Here is a 24958-nt window from a genome sequence, read left to right on the forward strand (position 1 = left end):
TCGGCCCCCTACCCACTCTATGCCCTGGTTTAAATGTTGTCATAGGTTTGATTTCACTAAGGTTTCAACAAGAGAATTGAAACTTAATTCAAGAACCATTTATTTATTTGTTTTAACCAGAAGGAATGGTCTGCCCATAAAGTGTATTAGGAGCTCTCTGGTGTTTCTGACTCCTTCCCGTTTCTCTCTGAATTCCCACCTGGTCCTGGTTCATTCTTTTCCTGGAAGAGGAAAGCCTTGTGTCTTAGTTCGGACTGCTGTAACAAAATAGCACACAGTTGAGATCTGTGTCTCTAGTGGCAGGGCCAGCTGCTGGTTCAGGTCCACTCACCTCTACTGTCACCTCTAGAAGGACAGTCCTTCCATTTGTGAGGGTTGCACTTTCTTGACTCATCACCCTCCCCCCCCCAAAGACTGTACCCCCTCACTTTTCATATTTGAAGATTTGCATTTTCAACAAGAGAATTTTATGTAGAGCAGGGCATTGTGGGACACACCTGGAATCCCAACACTGGAGAGGCTGAGGCAGAGGCATGACGAGTTCAAGAGCAAGATAGGCTATGTGGTGTCTAGGAACAAGCTGGGAACCAGTGTCTCTCAACAGAGAGACCGGGGATTTTGTGGAAACACAAACGTTCAGACTGTGGCATTACAGACCTTGCTCTCAGGGAATATACCAAACTAGGCAATGTCGTGACTCTAAGCCACGTCATCTCAGGATGCATGGGAGAACCTGTTACTGTTCTACATTCAGATCTCCGCCCGCCTCTCCCCCACCGCCCCTCCCTCAGGGAGGACAGCAGCTCATTGCTGCATCCTTAGATGCAAACTCATCCTCGGGCACACTACTGTCCAGCACTTCTGGTACACTAGCGCCTTGCTCTTTCCTTTTTCCTTCCTTGAATACCTTCAGCCTTTTAGGACTTTTGCCTGAAGCCCCCAACTTCCCGGTTTTGTATTTCCATAAGAGAGGGTTTTGCTGCATTTTACCATTCGAGATTGTGTTTAATTCCAAGTGGCTATTTTGATTTAGTCACATGTCATACTCTGTTTCTATGTTACTTCCTCCAAAATATTCCCAATGACCACATCGCTCTCCAAAATTTCAGCTTTGGTTTTTAGCTATTTTCTGAAATAGTTAACCAATTCTTCCACCTTGTTTGATATTTCTGATGTTTATAGTAGTTAATAGCTGAAGGTTTGTTAATATTGTACTTTATCTCATTTTTCCCCCTGAACTTTATGCACTTTTTTAAGTGAGGTGTCTATTGTATTTAAAAGCCAATTTTTCCCTAAACACAGCTTAATCAAATAAGTGTCCGCAATATATCATATTTATATTTATATATTTATATACACTTATATACACAAGTGTATAAAAGGTGATTTATTTTGATATTCAGCAATCACTAGTAAATGAACAGCCTCTAAAAACAATGGAGACAAAAATGTGAAAAAATAGCTTGGTGTAAGAGGCAGAGGTAGGAAGATGGTCATAAGTTTAGGGCCAGCCTTCTGTACCTAGCTTGTAGGAAGATGGCCACAAGTTTAAGGCCAGCCTGCTCTACCTTGTTCAGGCCTGTGAGACTGCTCTCAAAAACAATAAATAAATAAATTAATTAAGGAGATTGTATTCTGGTTTCCATTTGAAATATAATGAGCATATTTTGTTTGTACCAAGCAGTGCAAGCTAATATTCCCATGCAGAGGGTGTAAATAACATGAGAACTCCATCGGCAGCATCAGTCTACCTCGGCTGGAGATCGGAGGCGGTCAGCTGCCGCCTCCTTGATGGAGCAGCGCCTCGTTATTCTCCTGTGTCGCTTCCAACTGTGCTTTGGCCTCAAAATGCCGCTGCCAAGAAATTATTTCACTTGATTATGGTTTTTCTTGCTGTGGTTTCCACTAGTAATCAGGACAGTTTTCCAAGTTTCCGTGTGGTTTCAGATTATTGCTCACCTAACTGATAATCTGTTTGAAAAAGAAGTTTGCATAATACTAATTAAGCAGGGAAATCATGGAGACTGGCCTCTTTTCCCCTCTCACCTCAGCACTCAGTGGGGCCCTCTTCCGGTGGGACTTGTCACCCACGTTTGAAAAGGACGTTACCATGCAGGTTTGAGACCAAATTCCAGGATAAGCTTTCTATATAATGCAGCGTCTGTCCTTGGATCGGTTATAGGCATTGTCCAGTCAACTAGTATTAGTTGCAGTTTTTTTTACATCCAGATATTGAGAATGAAGAGATAGAGGCTGATATGAATAGGGGAGAGATAATTGGACCTGTCCTGAGGCCATGTGAGGGAGCAGAGTGTGCAGAGGGAGATGGACTGGCCTGTGAAAGAGACCAACAGCAGGGCCAGAATGGAAAGCAGGTGGAGACTGGAGGACCCTGGAGAGGCTTGGGTGACATCCAGGGCTCCATGAAAGGCCATTGTTAGCTCTGGAGCTGTGGTGTGACTCGATGGAGGTAGAGTCTGAGGAGGATGCATCAGGCCCTGAAGTTTTAGAAAGCTCCATGGGAGCGACTGTGAACATCACTGCTGTGTGTCCCCCCAGGGTGAAGGGAACTACCACTGTGGCTGCCCCTCACTAACTCCACAAAGCACAGACCATGCTCCGAGGGGCTGGCTTTCCATTTGTCTGTTTTTCATAGGAGCTGCTTTTCAGTCGCTTGAGTACAAATCCTGAAAATGAAACACTGTGGAGTTAGTTACGTGAGTTGCTCAAGGCTTTGAGAGAAATGGGGTAATTAGGAAGGACCGGGAACGAAGGTTGGGTGGGAAGGGACAATGCCTCCACCCACATCAGCAGGAGCAGAGAGAGAGCTGTGAGATTCCAGAGAGGCTGATGTGGCTATGTGCTAGACTCAACCCAGGGTTCCAAACTGGCAAACTGGGGCCTCCTACCCCGTGCCCCGTCCCACAGCATCATGTACGCTTCTTAGTGTTAGTTTCTCTTAGCCTTTCTTGATTTGATTTTTTGGCACAATTTTCTATCCATTGCCCACGTCTGTCCATCTTACCTAAAACTAGATTCACAAAACCCTTCCTAGCAGGTCGTTTCCTCCTGTGACCCTAGGACTGTTTCTGTCAATGCTGTGCTCCCCTCCCGGGATGACCTTGTCTCACCCGCCCTGACGTTTCTCTCATGGCTTTTCTTCCCGCTCATCTCAACATTGTCTCTGGATGGCTTCCCTTGGGCCGCCTATGTCTTGCCCTCGAATTCATCCCCCATCCGCTTTTCCATTGTCTTTGTCTCCGACCTCCATGTGTGACTTCCTTGCCCACTGATGGAAATATAATGCTCCGGAGACGTGCATGCCCTCAAGTCCCTGCTGAGGAATGGTGGACACTCAACATCTCAACTCATTCCTCCTACTTAATCCGAATGAATGTATCCTCATTAATCCCCACTGTCAATCAAATGAAGTCTGAGACAGTCCCCTCTGTCTGTTCAGCCAAATCAAGCTTCCCAGCCTCTCAGCTCTGCTGCTTCCTGCCACCTGTCCAGGCTTTAAAAAGTCAAACTGCCTTCACTTCCAGAGCTTCCCTGATTCTCCTCTTCACATTAGAAGACACCTCTGATTCCCTAGGCAATCTTCGTGGTGGATACTGTTAATCCCACCGGGAGAGAATAAGAACACTACCACAATTTGAAGCCAAATTTGAAGCAAGCTTTAATTAAATACTGGCCAGGAGGATGGGCTCTGGCCAGGACCATCCAAGGGTTCCCAGGAAATGGCCACAGGTCATGTTTTGCAGAGGCTTAAAAAGGAAAAACCCACAATTCACTGCATTTTCCACCAGGTCCAATCAGGGGCAAGCATACATCCTGGAGTATTTCCTGCCTATGTACCTCCCACTTACATCCAATCAGGAGCAAGCATACATCCTGACATATTTCCTGCCTATGTACCTCCCACTTACATCCAATCAGGAGCAAGCATACATCCTGACATGTTTCCTGCCCACATGTGATCAAGTGAGTCAGACAAACATAGGAAAAACAGGAACTTCTTCTTAACTGTCTTAACTGCAAACAGAACCCTTAACCTGCAAGGTGTATTTTTCCCAATTTGGCCTCCAATTAACGTGCAAGATGTATTGTTCTTGTTCCTGATTTTGGCCTCACACTATCACTTATAGTGTGCAAAATTAAACTTGTTCCCAGCAAAGGCTGACTCCTCAAGACTTGAGAGAGTCCACTTGAAAGAACGGAGTCTGGCATTAGGTCTTACACAGATTAAGAAGAAATCCACTTGTTTTTGATGTGTACTCTGTATTTTATAACTTCTCTATATTAACAAAGATCCCTCTTTTTCTGTTTTTGTTTTGTTTTGTTGAGACGCAGCTCTAGCTAAAGCCATAGCCCTTAAGCTTCCCATTTTTCTTTTTTTTCCTTTTTTTTTTAAAGAGATTTATTTATTTATTATGTGTACAACATTCTGCCTCCATGTATGCCTGCATGTCAGGAGAGGGTACCAGATCTCATTACAAACGGTTGTGAGCCATCATGTGGTTGCTGGGAATTGAACTCAGGACCTCTGGAAGAACAGCCAGTGTTCTTAACCTCTGAGCCATCTCTCCAGCCCCCATTTTTCTTTTTTAATGATCCTTATGCACTTTTTTCTGGCTTACACATCTTAAATTGCTTGCTTGATTTTTTTCTGGCTTGATACTGTCTTTCCAGCCCTTGTTAAAAATATGGCTTCACTAAGAAGGTGACTATTAAAGACTTGAAGATGAGAATGTCCCCCGGAAGGAGCAGCCCAGGCAGCAGTTCCTCCTAGGAATTAGCAGGGTGGCTGGCTGGAACGTGTGAGCATCAGAGAGACCGGGAAGCTGGATGGGCAGATCCTGAAGTGTTACAAACTATAACCAGGATTTGAACTAAGAGTTAGGAGACAGATAGGCTCTCCTCCTCCACAATACTGTGAGTTGGTTTGTGTTTGTTTTGTTGCTGTTGTTTGGTAGGGGCAGGGTTCTGTACCAGGCTTTTCTTTTAGGCCACCAACCAGCTCCCAGATCATGACATGGAGACTCAGTATTAATTGTGAATGCTCAGCCTAGCTTAGGCTTGTTTTAACCGAAATTAACCTGTTTCTCTTTATCTACCTTTTGTTTTTGGGCTTTTTGCTTTTCTTCTGTATATCTTTCACTGCTTCTCGTGTCTGGCTGGCTTCTTGCCCCGGGCATGGTCTCCCTCTTCCCTCCTCTTGTTCTTCTTTCTCTCATTCTTTCTTCTCTTCTCTCTTCCTACTTATTCTCTCTGCCCTGCAGCCCCGCCTGTTCCTCTCCTGCCTAGCTATTGGCCATTCAGCTTTTTATTAGACCAATCAGGTGCCCTAGGCAGGCAAGGTGAGACAAATGCAACACATCTTTACATAGTTAAACAAATGCAACATACACAAATGTAACACATCTTTACATAATTAAATATTCCACAACAGGGTTCTGTCTTCTTTCTCTGAGGACTTGCTTGTGAAGGCTTTGAGTCCTTTTTATTTGTTCTCTGGTGTCAGTTTCCCCAAATTGTTACTTTTTGGCTTATCTTGTTTCTTTTTTTCTTTAGGACTTCAGGTTTTCTCCCACAAAATCTGGCCGTCGCTGAATGTCATTTACATTTCTTAGTTAAAAATGAGGGCCAGAGAGCTGGTGCAGTAGTTAAGTCCTGCTCTTCCAGAGGACCTGAATTCAGTCTCTGTACCCACCTCAGGTGGCCTACAACTGAGTGTAACTCCAACTCTATGGAATCCAGCCCCCTCTTCTGAACTCCACAGGCACCTGTAGTCCTATGTGCACACTCACACATTAACACGTGCACACCCACACGTGCACATGCACACATGGACACACAATTCAAAATAAAATAAATCTTTAAAAAAAAATGATGAGACTCAGTCAAGTCCAGTAGCATGAGCCTGTAAACCCAGCTACTCTAGAGGATGAGGCAGGGGGATTACACTTTCAAGGCCACCCATTGTAACTTAGCAAGACCCTGTCTCAAAATGAAGAAGAGCTCAGGACTTGACTCAACACTTAGGTAGCATGTTTAAGCCCTGGTTTCATCCCTAGTACTGGTCAGGAAGGGAAATAAATAAAAGAAGGGCCCTAGACAAGTCTGTCCCAGATCTGTGTTGTTCGTGGATAGAGAGTGTCCCCTGCTTGAGGACAAGTCTGTCCCAGAAGGAGGAGGATGTCTTTGGGCCCCGAGCCAGTCCTGAATGCCCTTGCTTCCTGTACTTCAGGGTTTGGTGTCCTTCAGTCATGGTGACTTCTGTCATCCCACCCCAGGAGGCGGGGTCACATGACAAGACCCTGTTGAACAGAGGAAGAGAAGAAACAGAGAAGGAAGGAAGAGAGGTGATAATGAGAAAGATCTATGCATACTGATGAGGAAAGAGTACCGAGATACAGTACTTTACGCTGTTGTAGTTGTTGTTATTTTTAGAGCACACTGGAGCTGATGTGATGATTCAGCAGAAGAAGGCGCTACTGCCAGGTCATCCCTGGGACCCACATAGTAGAAGGGAAAACTAATTCCCACAAATTGTCCTCTGACCTCCAGACACACACACACACACACACACACACACACACACACACACACACACACACGCACGCATGCACAAACACGCACACACGCACGCACGTGTGTGCATGCACACTAAAATAATAAACAAATAAATAGGTAAGTAATTTTCTTAAACTTAGGCGGCAGAGAGAGGGCTCAGCAGTTGAGAGCACCTCCTGCCCTCACCAAGGTTCCAGCTGCCTGTAACTCCAACTCCAGGGTATCTGATGCCTTCTTCTAGCGTGTGTGGATGTCTGCATTCATGTTCACATACCCCACCTCACCCTACCCCACACAGAGACACGGTTTAAAACAATTTTAAACCTATTTAAAAGCAAGGTATAAAATAGTATGCTGTCTTTTACATGGATAATATGCACACGCTCGTTTGCGCAGAGTCTCCTAAGAAAGACACACACAAGTTACTGGGAAAGAAAATGCCTCTGTGGAGAGAAACTGAGCCGCGTGAAACTAGTTGAAGAATTTGTCTCTCCATTTGTAACATACAAACTGTATTGGTGCTTACAGTATCTGTTCTGAAGTAGAAATGTAGACACATAAACTCCAGCTAGACAAAGACAGGCTGGGTTAGAACTGTAAACCAGGAGCTGTTGTTATACACTCTATCTACACTGGGATATTCTGCCTTGACCACATTGGAGAAGCTGAAGGGTCTTCCAGCCATCCTTATGTCTACTACCAACTTCTACGCGTTCACACCTCATGTCACTGCAGTTCAAAGGTCAAAGACTGGGCCCCAACCTTCCTAACCAGATAGGCTCAGCCACCTGTCCTCAATATTCCAATAAAGAGATGCATAACGGTGAAAAGCAGAGAAAAGAGATTTGTTCAGTGTGGCTACATTGGGGAAAAAGAGCAAATAGAAAGTTCTGGTAAACACTTCACCCTTCCCCAAACTCTAGTCCCCCTTTGAGGTCCTGATTGGAGGTCTAGGTGTAAATAGAAGACAAGAGGTAGTAGGCATCACTAAGCAGTGTTGGTCAAGGTGTGGTCCCACCCATCACTGTCTCAGTCCAGTCTCTCCTGAAAGGCTGCCTGATAAGATATTAGAACTGTGTGAGATCTGTGTCTAGGGATCAAGCACTTCCTCTGAATGGTACGGCTTCCAGCCTTCTCCTTCTTCCGGTGTGAGATTTTGGGGGAAATTCCAGCTCTGTAGGGACTGTCTCTTCACTAGTCCGACAGCCGTAAAAAGAGTAAAGTCTCTCTCGGAGTATCTTCCCTTCTGCCTGTTAACGCCCACTCTACTTCCTCCTTTGGAAGCTAGACCAACTGTCTGTATTTTTACAGAGGGTGTCACCCAGCAATTCCCAGAACCCTCCTCCATCCCTAGAGAATAAATCTGCTTCTCAAATATCCCCAGTCCAGCGGCCCAGTCTTCAGCAACAGGGCTGCTTCTGACCTGGCCTTAACCGCTACAGTCCCATTTCCAGGAATTTTTCCTCCGTAGATCCTCTTAGAGATGGTAAAGGGTATAGTTTTAAAAAGAGGTGGCTGGAAAATGACCCCAACCTTTCCTCGCACGAGAAAGTCTGGTGACATATTATTTTTGATGCCTTCAGTTAGGCTAATTTAACACGGAATTGTCACTGTGACTGGAAAGGATTCCAGCTTCCGGGACTAAGCCACAGCAAGACACTTGATGTCCTTCGCCTGAGAAGCAGTTTCATCGAGGCTTCTGCCTCGGGGCAATGTGCTCACCAGAGAAAGGAATGTTGGATGTCCTTTGAACTCCCAGGGACAGTCACCAGAAGAAATGATGCTAGCCTCCACCTAAGAAATCTAATTTTGAAAAACTGTGAAATCCAAATTTAAGTCATCAGCAGATTAAGGAGGTCTGGGAAATGACGGACATCAACCTTTTGATAAGGGTGGTCCAACCTGTTTTTATTTGTGAATTGTGTAACCGTGTATGGCAGGGTTGTGTTAAAGTCGACTTGTCCCAGCTAGTATGAAATGCAGTCTCTTCATAGGCCGGGACAGGCTTGTTTGTGTAAGCTAGCCATCTCGTTGTTCTCAAATTCCTACCGAAAGGCGTTGGGGGCCTATGACTGATGCCTAACTTGGATACTTAAGTGGGGAGAAGAACTAACCTGCCAAGGCAGGTGAAGATAAGTCCTGTGTTTGGGGCGATTTCTGTCCCTCTGTAGGTACTCAGAGCGGTCCACATCCTAGCTCAGAGCCTAGTAAAGACCTTTCCAAGAAATACTCGTTGAAAGAGACTGATTGGATTTCCCCACTCTTTTCAGTCTTTGTCCGTGAAAAGGTTTGTCTTCTTGTTTAGAAACAACAACGAACCCGGGTTTTGTGCTCATGATCCAGTTAAACCCGCCTGGCTGCATTTTCAGTAATCCCCAGTTCCCGGGAGCCTCAGGAAACACGGGGTGTCCTCCCTGAGCACTGCTCCCACAAGCACAGTGGGGTGGGCCTCCACTGTCTGGATTCGATGTGGGTTTTAGTCTCCCACTGACAGGCATCCAAAGTGAGGGGCCCCTGCAGGAAAGTTGCTTGTTGGGAATTAGCTTCTTTAAGCCCTTAGCACCTTTAAATAAACACCACCCTGAAACTGAATTGGCCCATGGATGGAATTCACTTCCTCTTTGAGACAATACACAATTACTCCCACATCAGTCAGTTTACCAGTAGAATAAAATGCTAAGCTGGGTGCCATGGAAAAAAACCAGAAAGTGCCTGAATTTTAAGGAACTTCGAGTAGTAATTCAATAAGGAAGGCATTTGGGAGAAAAGTGAATAATACAAGATACTGTGTTGGCACCTGGTGAGTTAAGAAACCAGCAGGAGGGGCTAGAGAGAGAGAGAGGCTCAGAAGTTAAGATCATGTACTGCTCTGGCAGGGGATCAGAACTCCGTTCCTAGCACCTGCATTGATTGGGTGGTTCACTGCCTGTAACTGCAGCTCCCAGAGAATCCCATGCCTCTGGCCTCTGGGGGCACCTGCACGCACACGTACCTACCCACACACAGACACATACATATAATTGAAAATAAAATAAATCCTCTTAAAAGGAAAGAAAAGAAGGAAGGAAGGAAGGAAGGAAGGAAGGAAGGAAGGAAGGAAGGAAGGAAGGAAGGAAAGAAGGAAGGAAGGAAGGAAGGAAGGAAGGAAGGAAGGAAGGAAGGAAGGAAGGAAAGGAGGGAGGAAGGAAAGGAGGGAGGAAGGAAGGAAGGAAGGAAGGAAGGAAGGAAGGAAGGAAGGAAGGAAGGAAAGGAGGGAGGAAGGAAGGAAAGAAGGAAAGAAGGAAGACAGACAGCAGGTACATGGAGGGGACCAGGTAGGAAAGGCTGTGAAGCCAGTGTGCCCCCTGTAGGGCTGTCGAGCAGAGAAGGACTTAGAAGATTTGCACATGTTCCAGGAGAGTAGAAGTGTGTCTTGCATTGAAAGTCACTGTTCGGATAGGATGTTTAGAGATGTGTGCTAGAGACTCCAGTGCTAATCTAGAGTCCCAGAAACAGAACCACCATGTGATGCGACCCTCGGAGCCCTGCCCTGTACAAGAGTGCCTGCTCAAGTAAAGTCAAGTCCAGGAGAGGCTGAAATCCAGCTCAGTTTGGCTCCTCTCCAAGTTCTTGCTAGGCCGTATGTGCTCAGAGCAAGGTACATCTGTCTCTGCTGAGCCAAGTATCAGGAGAGACACCCTCTTCTGAGTGGTTCTTAGGGGGGGCAGCTCTTTCCATACAAGACAGCCACAGCTGTGCCTCCAAGAGGCAATCTGACCCTGTGTAAAATTTAGGAAGTATTGAAGTGGATGCTGAAATGAAGTCATCTCCTACATAAAAGAAGTCAGTCTCTCTGGTTCCCAAGGAGCACTTGACTGCTCTTCCAGAAGTCCTAAATTCAATTCCCAGCAACCACATGGTAGCTTGCAAACATCTCTAACGGGATCTGAACTCCTCTTCTGATGTGCATGAAGACAGAGCACTCATACACATAAAATACCTGAATAGAGAGAACAGGCAAAGATGGCCTGCCTTAGTTAGGCTTTCTGTTGCTGTGAAGAGACACCATGACCATGGCAACTCTTATATAGGAAAACATTGAATTGGGGTGGCTCACAGTTTCAGAGGTTTAGTCCATTATCATCGTGGAGACATGGCGGCATGCAGGCAGACATGGTGCTGGAGAAGGAGCTGAGAGTCCTACATCTTGATCAGAAGGCAACAGGAAGTGAACTGAGATACTGGGAGTAGCTTGAGCATAGATGAGACCTCACCTGCCCCCATCCCAGTGACACACTTCCTCCAACAAGGCCACACTTCCTAATAGTGCCACTCCCTTTGGGAGCCGTTTTCTTTCAAACCACCACATGACCTTGCCTCTTAACAATAGGTAAACTCTTTGAGGTTACAAATTAAATTGGCCCTGAGGTTAAATAAAGTACTTTTTTTTTTCTAAACTTTTAAAGTAAAGCATTTTTTCTACTGTATAGACCAGGCTGGCCCTCACACTCACAGAGATACGCCTGCTTCTACATCCCAAGTGCTGGGATTAAAGGCGTGTGCCTCCACATCTGGCCCAGTCATAGTTCAAAGGCTTCCATTGTGCCTCTTGTCTTATGAAGCAGTGCAGTGTGGACTAAGCCCTCTTCATATACCTTGAGAAAAACTGAAGGAGAGGGTTGGTCTCTGAACTTCAGTATTTATCTGCTTGGAAAAAAAGAGAAATGCTAATTACAAAATGAGAGTACCAGCCATTTCTGGGATGATGAGTTGGTTTTGCTTGTCAGATATACTCAGTCTTGATTTCAATGGCAGGATATAATTCCCATTGGGGTGGCCTGCAGCATCCGCATGCTGTGAAACATGGTTAATGAGCATACACAGGACTTAGCCCACCTGCATGTTAACCTCCTGCCTGCTCACATGCAAGCAGAAATAGCAAATAGATGATAAATTAGGATTAAACTCAGCTAATGCGTCACAGCGATGCCGCTTTATTGCATCTGACTTTCTGCTCTGTCTCGGTAGAGTGCGGGGAAACCTCAGAAGTGTGTCTCCTGAGCTTTTACGGCCCAGGCTAAGATCAAAGACGGTCTGGACTGTGAATACCACCTTTGTTCTCCTTCAGTTTCACTTCTTTCCCACTTCCCACGTCGCAAACCATCCCAAGGCCGTCTCCATCCACCAACTGGTGTGCCTGCCTCATCCACCACGCTGGCAGTCATCCATTTGTCGGCGGTTCAGTGAACAAACCCTCTTGATTTACATTCTTCTCTACCCTCTTCCTGTCTCTCTTACCAAGATCAGGCTTAGTTTTTCCATAGCCCATTGTTCACAGCCCACTGCCATGCTGTGTTGAATGGTTAATATAAAGATGAACGCAATTCTTGCCCCACCTTGGAACTCCCATATTGGATAAGATGAAAAAGTGGGTGAGTTGGGGTGGGAGAAAGGGATGGATGGATGGATGGATGGATGGATGGATGGGTGGGTGGGTGGGTGGATGGGTGGAGGGGTGGGTGGAGGGGTGGATGAATGGGTGGATGGATGGATGGGTGGGTGGATGGATGGATGGATGGATGGATGGATGGGTGGGTGGGTGGGTGGATGGATGGATGGATGGATGGATGGGTGGATGGGTGGAGGGGTGGGTGGAGGGGTGGATGAATGGGTGGATGGATGGGTGGGTGGATGGATGGATGGATGGATGGATGGATGGATGGATGGTGGGTGGGTGGATGGATGGGTAGAGGGGTGGGTGGATGAAATTAGAAATAGAACGTATATACAAATACCTCATGAGGGGACAGAACTAAAATAGATTTGAGCTCCGTGGGCAAGATATTCAGTGAGGGCCTCTGATTTCCTACCTATAAAATGAAGGTAATAATTCCCACTTAGCTTGGGTGGCTGTAAAGATTAGAGTCTGTAAATTGCTTAGGGAAGTGCGTAGTTAAAACAACAACCCGGAGTGGGACCGTCATAAGTATAACAAAAGGTGATAAGTGACATAAGAGAAGTGCAAACAGAGAGGGTGGGGGTTCTCGACACCTGCAGGAGGCCACCCATGTGTGTGAGCCATGAGCTTGCGCTTGCGCACAGGGACTTTCCCAGCCTCCAGGTGATCTGCAGCACAGTACACGCCTTGGCTGGGCAGAGCTGAGCAGCTCGGGGCCACAGGCACAGGCCAGGAGCCGGGCAAGTCCTGGGCTGGGCGGTCAGACATTTACAAGGGAAGCAGGTGTCACCTGCAGGGACTGCCTGCCATTAAGGCTCCCACAGAGTGGCTTCAGGATGGAGGCTGGGAAGGACCTCAGCTGCCAGCGTTGACCAGGCTGCCAGTGAGGAATGAAGATCATTCCTCTCTCTAGAACCCGGGAGCACTTCATTGCTTCTCCCGCCTCCCTCTGGATGTCTAAAGTGAAGCGCTTTTCTCTCTTCTCCAGCTTGGAGGCTGAGAATGGTGTGGAGGACAGGAAGAAGATCAGCAAGTCGCCAACAGCCCAGTCCCCTACCTCGTCAGTGGAGGCTGAGTCCCCAGACCAGAAGAGAAGCATTGGCCTGTGGTGAGTCTTCAGTGGACCCTTTGTTCTCGGGCTTGTAGAGAACACTGGCGCTTCTGGTTTTATGGTTGTGGCTCAACTGTACGCAGATCATGCCCTGAGCATGGCCCTGGTTTTTGCCCTGTTACTCTCATGTCTTCCTAGCAGGACCTTTTGCTCCTGCTCCTCAACCTCTGCAGAAGGGCTGCCTCTTTCTGAAAACACTGATGTGTTGACCGAGGAAGCCAGCGGGTCTACTCTCAATGCAGAATGCGCCCAGTGTCTGCTCAGCCTCCACATACGCACACCGCCCTCACTTTTCCTGGGAGCCACGGGAAAGAGCAGAGGAGAACCCATCCCAAGGATCTGCTGAGCTACCCATGTCCTGGGACTGGGGCTATGAAGGAGACCTGGTTTGGCTGTAAGGGAGGAGGAGTGATGTGTCTTAATACAGAGCTGTAGGCTCTATCACTCTCAGAGGCAAAAACTACCAAGGGGGAGCTTAGACGTATTTGTGGCCAGAGGAATAAGTGTGAGAAGTTTTGTTGTTATTGTTTTAATTTTGGTTTTGTTTTTTGGTTCCGGGGATCAAACCTGAGGCTGAACACACACAACTGTTCTCCCACCGAGCTATGTCCCCAGGCTTAAATGTGGTTTTTAGGACTCTCCACAAAGGGGAAGTGCTCTCCTCCCCATTATTGTAGCTGTTAGACGCCCTGCCCTCCCCCGCCTCTGCCAGGAGACAGTTAACCAAGTCCTACCTTTCCCTTCATCCCTGGCTCTCCACCTCTGTCTCCTTTCGGCCCTCTCCTAAATCAATGCCTGTAGTGTAACTCCTCACCCAGATTTCCCTTTTCAGGTACCACTCCCAATAATTTCTGTCTTCCCTGCACACCCTGTTTGTGGAGTCTCATCTGTCACCATTTTTCTATAGCCGTTTTCCCGGCAGAGCACTCTGCCCCACTCACCAATGACACACACACACACACACACACACACACACACACACACACACACAAGAGCACAATGTGTGCGCTCTCACAGTTCTTTCGCTGTGACTGACTGGGGAGTTACCTTGCAACTGCTTGGGTTCTCTCTGACTTCCCCAGGCTTCAAATGAGAACTGTGCGTGCATCAGTAGGAGATGTGGGGAACCACGAGGGTATCCGGCCTGGCAGTGGTGCAGAGGGCCGGGCACTGACGCTCTGCTCATGACGTCTGGAAATTCTTAACCGTTTGCGTGCACCTTCATTTAGCACTGGGCTTTGGTCTTGCTTGTGGGCAGCTGTAGGAAGTGAGACTACCATGGCCGAGACGATGCGGAGAAATCAGTACTATGCAAAGAAGCTTCCCGTCTGCACCACAGGGCTGCCCCTATGCCACTGTGCCTTTCAAGCCCTTAAAGAGAGAGCTGCCCTTCTTACTGTGTTTGCCTACCCTGCATAGTCCTTCAGAACATCTGCCTGCCACCTTCTAATTCCAATAACGTGCGTTGAACCAACAGAAGTGGTGCATTCCATCCTTATTTTATTTGCTGCTGTCATTTTGTTTTCTTGATGTTTGTTTGTTTTGAGACAGGGTCTCTCTGTGCAGACCAGGCTAGCCTCAAACTCACAGAGATCCATTTGCCTCTGCCTCCCGAGTGCTCGGGTTAAGTGTGTGCACCACCACACCCAGCATTGTTTGGTTGTCATTGTTTATATGTGATGTACTGTGTAGCTGAGGCTTGCCCCTAACTCACTGTATCCCCCAGGATGGCCTTAAATTCATGATCTTCCTGCCTCAGTCTCCCAAATACTAGGACTACAGTCGGGCACTGTCATACCTATCTAAATGTCATTATTATTTTTGACATTTGTAAAAATAATTATCTTTTCAGGTCGAGTATAGGCAAACTCATACATAGTTTAAAATAATAATAATAATAATAATAATAATCCCAGAATTCCCAGAGAACATTTTAGCTAGTCCAGAGCTGGTCAAGTCCATCTACTGTGAGTTGCTGAGAGGTCCTTTTCCTGATTTACGGATCATAAACTGCTGGGAGAAGCCTAAACATTGTACAGCCTATGTTCTCATAGCAGAGAAAACCAGCATCTACTGTCTGCCCAGCGTCCGTCCTGTCTGTCCCTCTGTGGCATCTGAATTCATTCAGATTCCCCCTAGATCTACTTTGAACCAAATAAGTAGTTTCAGTTTAGGAAACTGTGTCATATTATGGACCTGCTGTCTACTATTTCCAGCCACTAGCAATAAAGCAACTACATAATTATAAAATACATGCGTGCATCAATTCTAGAACTCATATACGCTTTCCACTTTGAAATGACTGTTCTCAGCTCCAGGGTTGAAGTAAATGCTCAGACTCACACACATCTGCTTAAAGTGGAGAGGCAGACTTAAATCAACCTGCAACCAAGATTCCAGAGTTCTAGCCTCTGCCTTTAACAGACAAGGGAAGATTCGGATTTTATGATGGTGTCTGTGTGGTATGCCTTGTGTGCGCACGATGGGGAAGGTTATGTGAGCCCATGTGTATACACTGAGAGACCAGAGGAGGAATTCAAGTGTCCTTTTCTCTCTCTCTTCATCTTATTCCTTTTGACAAGGTCTCTTGCTGAGCATGGAGTCCACCATTTTCAGCTAGGCCAGTGGCAATAAACCCAGCAAACCCCCTTATCTCTACCCAACCCAAAATGCTGAGGTTACAGACTAACACAGACATGCCTGGCTTTTTACGTGGGTACTCGGGATCCAAGACTGGGTCTTCATGCGTTAATAACACTCATTCTTTACCCACTAAGCCGTCTTTCCAAACCCCACTCTTGTGTTTGGAAGATTCTGAGTAGCTCAGGGTGGCCTCAAATGCATTCATCCCTGCCAACCAAACTGCAGAAACAGGGAGACTTTTGGAAGAGGTGTGGACTGTGGACAAATGGGACCGACAATGCTACCTTTGATGATCTGGAAGAGGCACAGCCGTGTGGAGCACCACCCTCGGTGGGTGGAGCACTTCCTTACACAGTATTGCTTTCTGAGACTTCTCAATGCGTTCTTCTCACTCCCTACAGGCGCCATGAGCAGGACCAGAAAACAAGTGGGAAATCAAACTGTCAGACCCCCTTATCCAAAGCCTCATGCCTTAGCCTTCCATGTCCTAGCATCACAGACATGCACCACCATGCCCGGCATGCACTGCCTTTAGCAAAAAGAAGAAGAAAAAAAAATGTTTGATGCATGTGCCCACAAGCTCTCTAAGGATAAAGACTGTCTTGTGTGCCTAAGGCCTTCAGCACAATGCTCCACTTAGTTAATTCTTATTAAATATTAATGGATTGTGAAACAAAAATATTCCTTGATTGAGCTTCAGCTGTAATTTTATTGGGTAATGGGCCTCAAGGACTCCTCTTTCTACTGATTAGAAACACTGTTGAACTGATATAATTACTTTCACATCTCAAATGCCCTTTCTGCAGTTCATCATGGCAGCCTGCTGAGTTCATCCTGGTCATGTGATTCACAAATGCCCTCAGAGTTCAGTGAGCTCTGACCAGTACCTAGAAGAAGAAAACTAATGTCAGTCTTTCGCGTGACATGGTACAACAGTGAGGGTTTATAATGAGTGGCATAGACAGTTCCTTGTGTAATCTCTGTGGGTTTTATTTCCCCAGGTCAAAATCCAGTTTTGATGGTTCCACTTGGTCGGGTGATAAGAATGAGTGTAAAGCCGAAAGTAAGACTGAAAGAAAGAAGTCTTCGTCTTCCAGCCAGGTAATGAGGGACTGCAGGGTGTGTGGGCTCTGGGGGTGACACAGCCATGGGAGCCAATGGAGAGTAAGAATCCAGAAATGCAGTGGACTACCAACCAGGGCCAAAGTAGGCACCGGGTTTAGAGAATGTGAAGGACAGATGGGCGCTGCTCGTCTGGCCGACCTGATTCCACAGCTGAGCCATCTGCACACATGGAGAGGCGGAATGCAAGGCTGTGGGACAGAGCCTGACACTCGGGTGCTTGTCTGATATCTCACAGAGTGGGGGGGAGCGCTGCATCCACGAATTATAATACAGTCTCATCAGGTACCTGCCGCACAGAGAAGCAAGACCTATGAACACACAGGTCACAACTCTGTCTGTGCTGAATACACCCAGAGAGGTGACAGAATCCACCTTTACTGGGGCCAGATTGGGGGAATTCGAGTTTTATTTGGGGGTTTTGGTTCTAGGAATTGAACCCAAGTCCTGTGTGCCAAGGACATACTCCACTACTAAGCAAGACCCCTCAACACCAGTGTCCTGCAGGTTGTTTTTATACACGTCTCCCCTAAATGCATGAACTCGTGCCTTTTAAGAACTAAGCAAAAGAGTGGGCACGGGCATGAAATTTAATTTTTTGATTTTCAATTTCCACAGCTATCCTACCAAGGTGTGCCCTTTTTAAAGATTGTTTTTTGAAGCCAGGCGGTGGTGGCTCACACCTTTAATCCCAGCACTCAGGAGGCAGAGGCAGGCGGATCTCTGTGAGTTCGAGGCCAACCTGGGCTACAGAGTGAGTCCCAGGAAAGGAGCAAAGCTACACAGAGAAACCCTGTCTTGAAAAACCATAAAAAAAAAAAAAGATTGTTTTTTGCCCTCCCTCATGGGGGACAGTCAACAGTCAGATAATATACTTATATGCTGTGTTGATTTTTTTCCCCTCTTCCTTTCTTTCTCCCCAGCCCCCCCACCCACCCACAACAATACTCTGCTGCCTAGGTTGCCATTGAACTCATGATGGTCCTCTTGTTTATTCTTCCAAGAGCTATAATAGAATATCTCCAACCTTTTTTCTTACCTTTTTTTTCAGACTTAATAGCCTGATCTAGAGCTTTTCTTTATGCCAATAGATGGTCTGGTTTTGTCGTTGAGAGCTCTGCTGGTTCAGATAGCACAGCATCAAAGACCCTGCTTTCCAGAGTTCCTATCACAGTGGTTCTCAGCCTATGGGTAGTGACCCCCTTGGAGGTTGAACGACCCTTTCACAGGGGTCACATATCAGATATCCTGAATATAAAACATTTACATTTTGATTCATAACAGTAGCAAAATTACAGTTTTGAAATAGCAATGAAATAATTTTATGGTATGGATGGGCAGTATTAGGAAGGTTGAGAACCACTGTCTTAGCACATACTTTCTTAGGAGCGTTCTAGAAGCAGAGCAACCGGTCACTAAAGGACCTAGATCAGTCTCTCAGTCACTGTGTGGCCATGTTCCTCAATACCCCTGATTCACAGTGTCCTAACCCTGGAATGGGGTGCCACCTACTTGGAGTTGGGGTGCTGATGATGCTTGTGGCAAGCATTTCACTAGCTACAAATTGCTGGCTGTATATTATCTCCACAGTTGTAGAGCCAGGTGCAATTTGCAGACACTTGGGCCTTGTACCACCCTGGAGTGTTATATCCTGCTCGTCTGCCTTTGGCCTCAGGTGCTTTTGTGGCCGCGTAGTACTGGTGACCACATGTTGTCCTGAGTGGTGGGCTCTCCCAATGTGTTACTCTGTGTAAGCCTGGAAGTATCCCTCTAAGGGAGGGAATTCCTTTGACATCAGAAACAGAAAAAAAGAAACTGAGAGACCCAGGGGAGCTAAATGGTGAGGGCATGACCACACACCAAGGCAGAAGTAGGGCCAAGGACTTCAAGTTCAGGGTTAGCTGAGTGCAAAGCTTCTAAGTCCTGAGCTTTCCCCAGGGCACTTGGGTGTATGGCTCTAGCACCTTCCCTGGTGAAAGTGCTTAGAATGTCGTCTGCTGTCTTATCGGGAGTACCTTTGCCCTGATCTGATGCTCAGCTGGCCACCCAACAAGGTGTTAATTATGTTGGAACATGAACCTATGTGATCCTGCGTCCCCTGTGTCTCCCTGAAGGACTGAATTGGAAAATTAGTAGTTAAACTAGTGTGATGGTTGGCAACCTCTGGTGACGGTGCTGATGTGTGTGTTTTGCCCTCCCGCAGTACAAGGCGAACATGCACTTTCACAAGTTATTTCTTGATGTCCCGACTGAAGAGCCGCTGAGGCAAAGTAAGTCCTACCTGTAATTGGTTTAAGTTATATATTTAAAAGTCTGTCTGAAGGAGCTGGAGACATGGCTCGGCAGTTTCAGAGGACCTGGGTCCAGTTCCCAGCACCCACATGGCAGCTCACAACTCTCTGTAACTCCAGTCCCAGGGCATCGGTGCCTTCTTCTGGGCTCCAAGGGCACTAGCATGACCACGGTACACAGACATACATGCACACAAAACATGCATACACTTCAAATAAAAATTATATTAGAAAAATGTTTTTTGAGTTGTCTCAACAGTATAGGGAGACAGAGAGCACATTTCAGGGACTTGCTCACCAAGAAAAACATTTCTGGAAGGTATAGGTCGTGCCATGACAGTAGTACCTGCTGCGCTCACTTCTCACTAGCACCCTGGAGCGTAAGACAGAAGGAACAGTCTGCTCTCGTGATACCGAGTCATTCAGGAAGGTTCCACAGTGACGTCCTTGCCTGAGTCATCCTGAGATTTAGGATACTCAGCCTGGGGCAGGAAAGGCTGCCCCAAGAGGCTGAAAGGAAGCGTAGTCGTCCCCGGTGTACAGAAGCATCCATGCCTGTGCAGTGCAGAGCATAGTGGTCACACCCAAGCAGCTTCCCAGCATGCCGGGTCGGCGTGTGGCTCATCACAGGACCCACGATGCAACTCTAGCCTCTCTCGGTGTATACTTGTTAATGTATACTTGTTCATTAACCCGCAGAAGGTGTGGTCAGGTGCTCTTTCCCCAGGCAGACCATCAGTGAGTCATTAGGATCTTGGCAAGAGAGGAGTGCTTATATTAGCATGCAGGTGACACACTGTTGCAGATAGAAGAGGTCTGGAAAACACCATTCTTGATTTCTGGAGGTAGACTTGCACTCCTCCCATTTCTACAATAGTATGTCTCTAACACTTTGAATTGAAAAATACATGCTAGTCACGACGACTTTATTATGCTAAAGGTGACTCAGGAGCTGGGCATGGTGATGTGTGCCTGTAATCCCAGCACTCAGGACTACAGCAGGAACTTTTCAAATTTGAGCCCAACCAGATCTAAATTTTGAACTCCAGGCTAGCCTGGACCACACAGCACCACCTTTTCTTTTTTTTTTTTTTTTTCTTTCCGGAGCTGAGGACCGAACCCAGGGCCTTGCACTTGCTAGGCAAGCGCTCTACCACTGAGCTAAATCCCCAACCCCACCACCTTAGCTTAAAAGAAAAAAAAAAAACTCATAAAGAAGTGATAGTGTAGCCAAGCAAAGTACATTCACATATTGTATGTAAGTGCAAAAACATGTATAGCGAGAAATTTTTTAAAATGGGGAACAGTCTATTGCCTGCAGCGGATAAAGAGCACAGGAGTTATTTCCAAAGCAATGCCCTCCTCAAAGAAAGCAAGCCTAGGAGTTTTATTCTGGGAAGCTAGACATGTAGGAAATCACTTTGAGGGTGGACATGCTTCTGAGCATGCCCATTTTAAGGTCATAGTTCAAGAAGGAAAGATGGTGGACGGACATACTTCTGGGCAAGCTTTAACCCAAATTCACAGAGCTCATGCTTGGAAGTTAAAGTGACAGACCTGAATGTTTTGGGGCATGCTCAGTCAGGGTCACAAAGATGGTGGACAGGAGCATCTCTGGTCATGCTGAACTCTCTCCAACAACAACAAAACAAGACAGGCCATTATGGAGTTGCATTAAATGGAGGCATTGGCCCTGAAGAGGCCTGCCTTTCTTAGTGGCTAGCAATGGGACTTTGGAGTATGAATGTGTGTTTTGTCACCAAAGTAGAGACAATTTTTTATTTGAAATAGAAATCATGGAAATAATAGTAGTTTGGTAAGATTCTAAATGGTGCTGCTCCACCTGTCTGTCTCTTAGGCTTTACCTGTGCTCTCCAGAAAGAAATTCTATACCAAGGAAAGCTCTTCGTGTCGGAAAACTGGATTTGTTTTCATTCCAAAGTCTTTGGAAAAGACACTAAGGTTGGTGTGTTTAGAAGAAAGGGTTAACATGGTATTGCCTGTTTTAGTAGAAATTACTTTAAATTTAGCTATATTTAAATATTTCCCTCCTTAGCCTGAGTTTATATCCAGTTTCCTTTCTTGTGCTTCCAAATCCGATGGCTCTAAATGCCTCCAGATGATTCTGACTCCCTCCCTTCCCCAAAGCACCGCCTGCTTCCCCCTTTCCTTACACACATCACCCTGTACGTCTCCCACCCTTAGTCCTGAATCCCTTTTACCCACATGTCATCAGAGACACTGATGCATTTCTGGGAAACATGCTGTCATCTATCTCAAAGGCATTCATTAAAAACCAAAATATGTAGCTGGGTGTGGTGGCTCAACCCTATAATCCTAGCAGGAGGGCTTCCATGAGTTTGATGGCAGACTGGGCTCTAAGTGAGTTCCAGGTGAGCCTAACCTACTGTATATGACCCTGCCTCAAACAACTACCCCCTTTGGAAAAAAAAAAAAAAAAAAACAACTTTTAAAACGTATCCATTTTTGTTGTATCCATAACAGTTCCTAGGACAACAGGTTTGTAAATTAGTGTCTTACCCTTGCTGGCACAAGGGACCTGGAACTTGAGTGTACAAGGCTTTGTGTGTGGAAGTCAGAGCCCCATGACCTCAAATATGCTTTGGTGTGGCTGCCTTGAATCCTCCGTCAAACACAAAGTTGGGCTGAGACACAGGACACCCAGAGCTTGCAAACAGCCTCAGTGATGAAGGAAATAGCAGTTTCTCGAGGCCCTGCTTTCTGAGACTGTCCCACAAAGAAGGAAAGGACAGTCGTGCCTGTGAACTATGGCATTCTAGCACAGTTCATTCAGGCAGCCAGAGGTCAGAGGAGTACCTTCCTGCTTTGCATGACCTCAGTGAGTTTTCAGGTACTGTACCTTGAGATTATGAGTAAGCCACTTAATAGCCATAAAGTAGCCAGTTATGAAATAAAACCCTTTGAAATAAATATACTATATCTAAACATTCTCCCTACAGCCACTGGTAATCCTATAAGGACCACTCAACGAATATGATGAATATTCTCTATTGTGCTGGTGTTAGCTCTGGAGAGCAGCATACTTCATGTTCCTTTCTATTATTATACGTTATTCTTAGACAGGCATATTTTGAATTGGGGCATTCTCTGAATTAGTGCAATGCAAAGTAGTATTCCACCATTACTCTAGATTTCAGGATTATAAGAAGTTGGTCAGAGCTGGAGAGATGACTCAGTAGTTCATAGCACTGACTGCTCTTCCAGAGGACCTGGATTCAGTTCCCAGCACCCACAGGGTAGCTCATACCTGTCTGTAACTCCAGTATCTGAAATACTCACACAGACATACATGCAGGCAAAACACTAATGCACATAAAATAAAAATAAATAAATTATATTTAAAAGAAGCTGGTCCATGGGTGATCTGGTCCTGCTTTTCAGTGGGATAAACATGGCTCTGAATTCAGAGTGAGTCTGGGTCTCTAATCAGAATCCAGGAACTGAAGACATTCTGAACAAAGGATTTTTCTTTTTTAATAACGTATAAGTTCACCAAGGCAGTGAGTGAGCTTCCAGCTAGTGGGATTTAGCAATGGTTTGAAAATTGTGCGTGTACGTCAGTGACAAAAAGAAACTGAAAGGAGTATCCCTGGTTTTTTAATACATGGACACACTTGGGCTTCTTCTGTGTGAGCTATAGCTAATCCTCAGAGAGAGAAGACAGAATTAGCAGGGGACAGGAAGAAAACCAGGACAGTGGTCTGTCTGTGTCTTCCCACCCCAAAGACGGTGTCAGAGAGGTTTGGGCTTCAGAGGTCTTGGAGAATTCCCTCAAGGATCACCAGACCTCAGTCCAACATGATCTAATAAGATTAAAGACTGCCAGCTTGTTCTCTTTCTAAACGTCTACCCTGAAACACACGTTACCGGCGAGGTCTTTTCAGATGCCGGTAAAATTGACATGCATATATCATGTTCCGTCTAGTCTCACTGAAAGTTCACGTCGTCTTCATTTCACAAGTTATTCGGTTATAATTTTATAGCCATGGAACAGAGGATTAAAATTCCTTCTGGGTCATTTATGGCTCAGGAAAGCCTGAAGTTATGGCCCCTTGTCACTGTGTGCTTGTGGTACTTGCTCAGAAGTCAAATCGGACTCATCATTATCATAGTAGATCTCAAGTACTTTTTTCCAAAGTAATTCCAATGTCAGAATTATCCCCTGCCCTTGAGAATGTTTATGGGTAGAAATCTTTAAAACAATAGCTTTTAGGAAAGTATCTAAATGGGATCAGTCCCTCATTTTTCACAGTCTCCCTTCCTAGAACTCCTCAGAGGAGAGGATAACCCATCTCAGGGAACCAAATGTGAATGCAGATATTCAAAATTAAGAGGTTGTTTCCGGGCAGCGGTGGCACATGTCTTTAATCCCAGCACTCGGGAGACAGAGCCAGGCGGATCTCTGTGAGTTCAAGGACAGCCTGGTCTACAGAGCGAGATCCAGGACAGGCACCAAAACTACACAGAAAAACCCTGTCTCGGAAAAAAAAAAAATTGTTTCCATTCCTTCAAACTGGCAGAACCAGCCCAAGGCCCTCCTCTTCCCCCACTGACCCACTGACCTCTTTCAGAATTCATGAAGCTTTTTTATAAAATACATGTTCCAGTAAGTGTGTGTACCTATGCATCAAGTCGAATCATTTTTATTTTAAACCATGCCTGTGTGTGAGGCTGTTTGGGGATTCACGGTGATATGGTCATTTTCACTTGAAACCAAACAGTGGTGGTCCCTGTTCTCTGTGTCATCTGATATACTCTTATAGCCTATCATATGGGAGGAAATAACCATTTTGGATCAGATCAGTTCAGATTCCAACGTTTGTAAGTTCTGATGTACAGGACCTTGAATGAGCCATGCATTTCTCCAAACAGATTTCGTGATCTGATATCTAAGCCTTACATGATTGACATAATTAAATGACAGTCTCACTTGATAAGTAAGGAGTGTTGTTACTTATTTGAGCCAGAAATGAACATGTTGTGCATTCTGATATCATGAGACAAATGAGGAACCTGGTAAAAGTTTCTATTCAGCACTGAAAGTCCTCCAAACCTTATCTTATTTAATCCCGAAAAAAATTCTGAATATTAAGGAAGGCTGTCTGAACTTATAAATCAGGAGGCAGAAGCTCTGCTTGGATAGCATGTCAGGTTGAGAAGGTCATGTATATAGTAACGGGACTAAATTCAAGTTCAAGACTTTCTGTCCGGCATGCTTTCCCCTCCCACCTGCACTCAACCCAAAAACCAAGTCCAGAGCAGATCCCGTAAGCCCTAGACCTTCACGGAGCCTTGAGCCCTGATGCATGAACATCAGGATAAATATTTGTTCTGTTACCATGTCTAGAGCTTCCCAGCTGTGCCCTGTGGCTTTGGATACCCCTGTCTGAACAGCTCAGTGATATGTTCCCACCACTCCCAGATTCAGTTTTTCATGAAGCCTGCTGGTAGTATCTTGAGCCAAGTGTAGATTTGAAGTGCTGTGGGTCGTCTGAGCTGGTGTTGACTGGATGGTTCTGTTTCAGATCTCTATCCCAGCTTTCTCCGTCACCCTGATAAAGAAAACCAAAACCGCCCTTCTGGTGCCAAATGCCCTGATCATATCGACGGTCACAGACAGGGTGAGTACCGCAGTGCAGGACCACCTTTGCTTTGTCTGTGGTTATTGTTGTGATTGTTATAATTTAATGCTTTTCAATAGCAAGTTTACAGGAACTGCACAGAAAACAAACAGCG

At 45.9% G+C, this 24958-nt stretch overlaps 1 protein-coding gene across 1 annotated transcript in view; it reads left to right on the forward strand.

Moving 5' to 3' along the window:
- Gramd2b (GRAM domain containing 2B) overlaps positions 1–24958 on the forward strand; it is a 69750-nt gene that overhangs the window by 27512 nt on the left and 17280 nt on the right. The window contains exons 2-6 of the mRNA XM_052742205.1: positions 13002–13121; positions 16769–16868; positions 19093–19159; positions 21039–21142; positions 24748–24843. Coding sequence (XP_052598165.1) covers positions 13002–13121; positions 16769–16868; positions 19093–19159; positions 21039–21142; positions 24748–24843 — 487 coding nt within the window. The remainder of the gene's footprint in view (positions 1–13001; positions 13122–16768; positions 16869–19092; positions 19160–21038; positions 21143–24747; positions 24844–24958) is intronic.

This window comes from Peromyscus californicus, unplaced genomic scaffold (assembly GCF_007827085.1).
Source record: "Peromyscus californicus insignis strain IS unplaced genomic scaffold, ASM782708v3 Scaffold_17__1_contigs__length_78620276, whole genome shotgun sequence".
Taxonomy (NCBI): domain Eukaryota; kingdom Metazoa; phylum Chordata; class Mammalia; order Rodentia; family Cricetidae; genus Peromyscus; species Peromyscus californicus.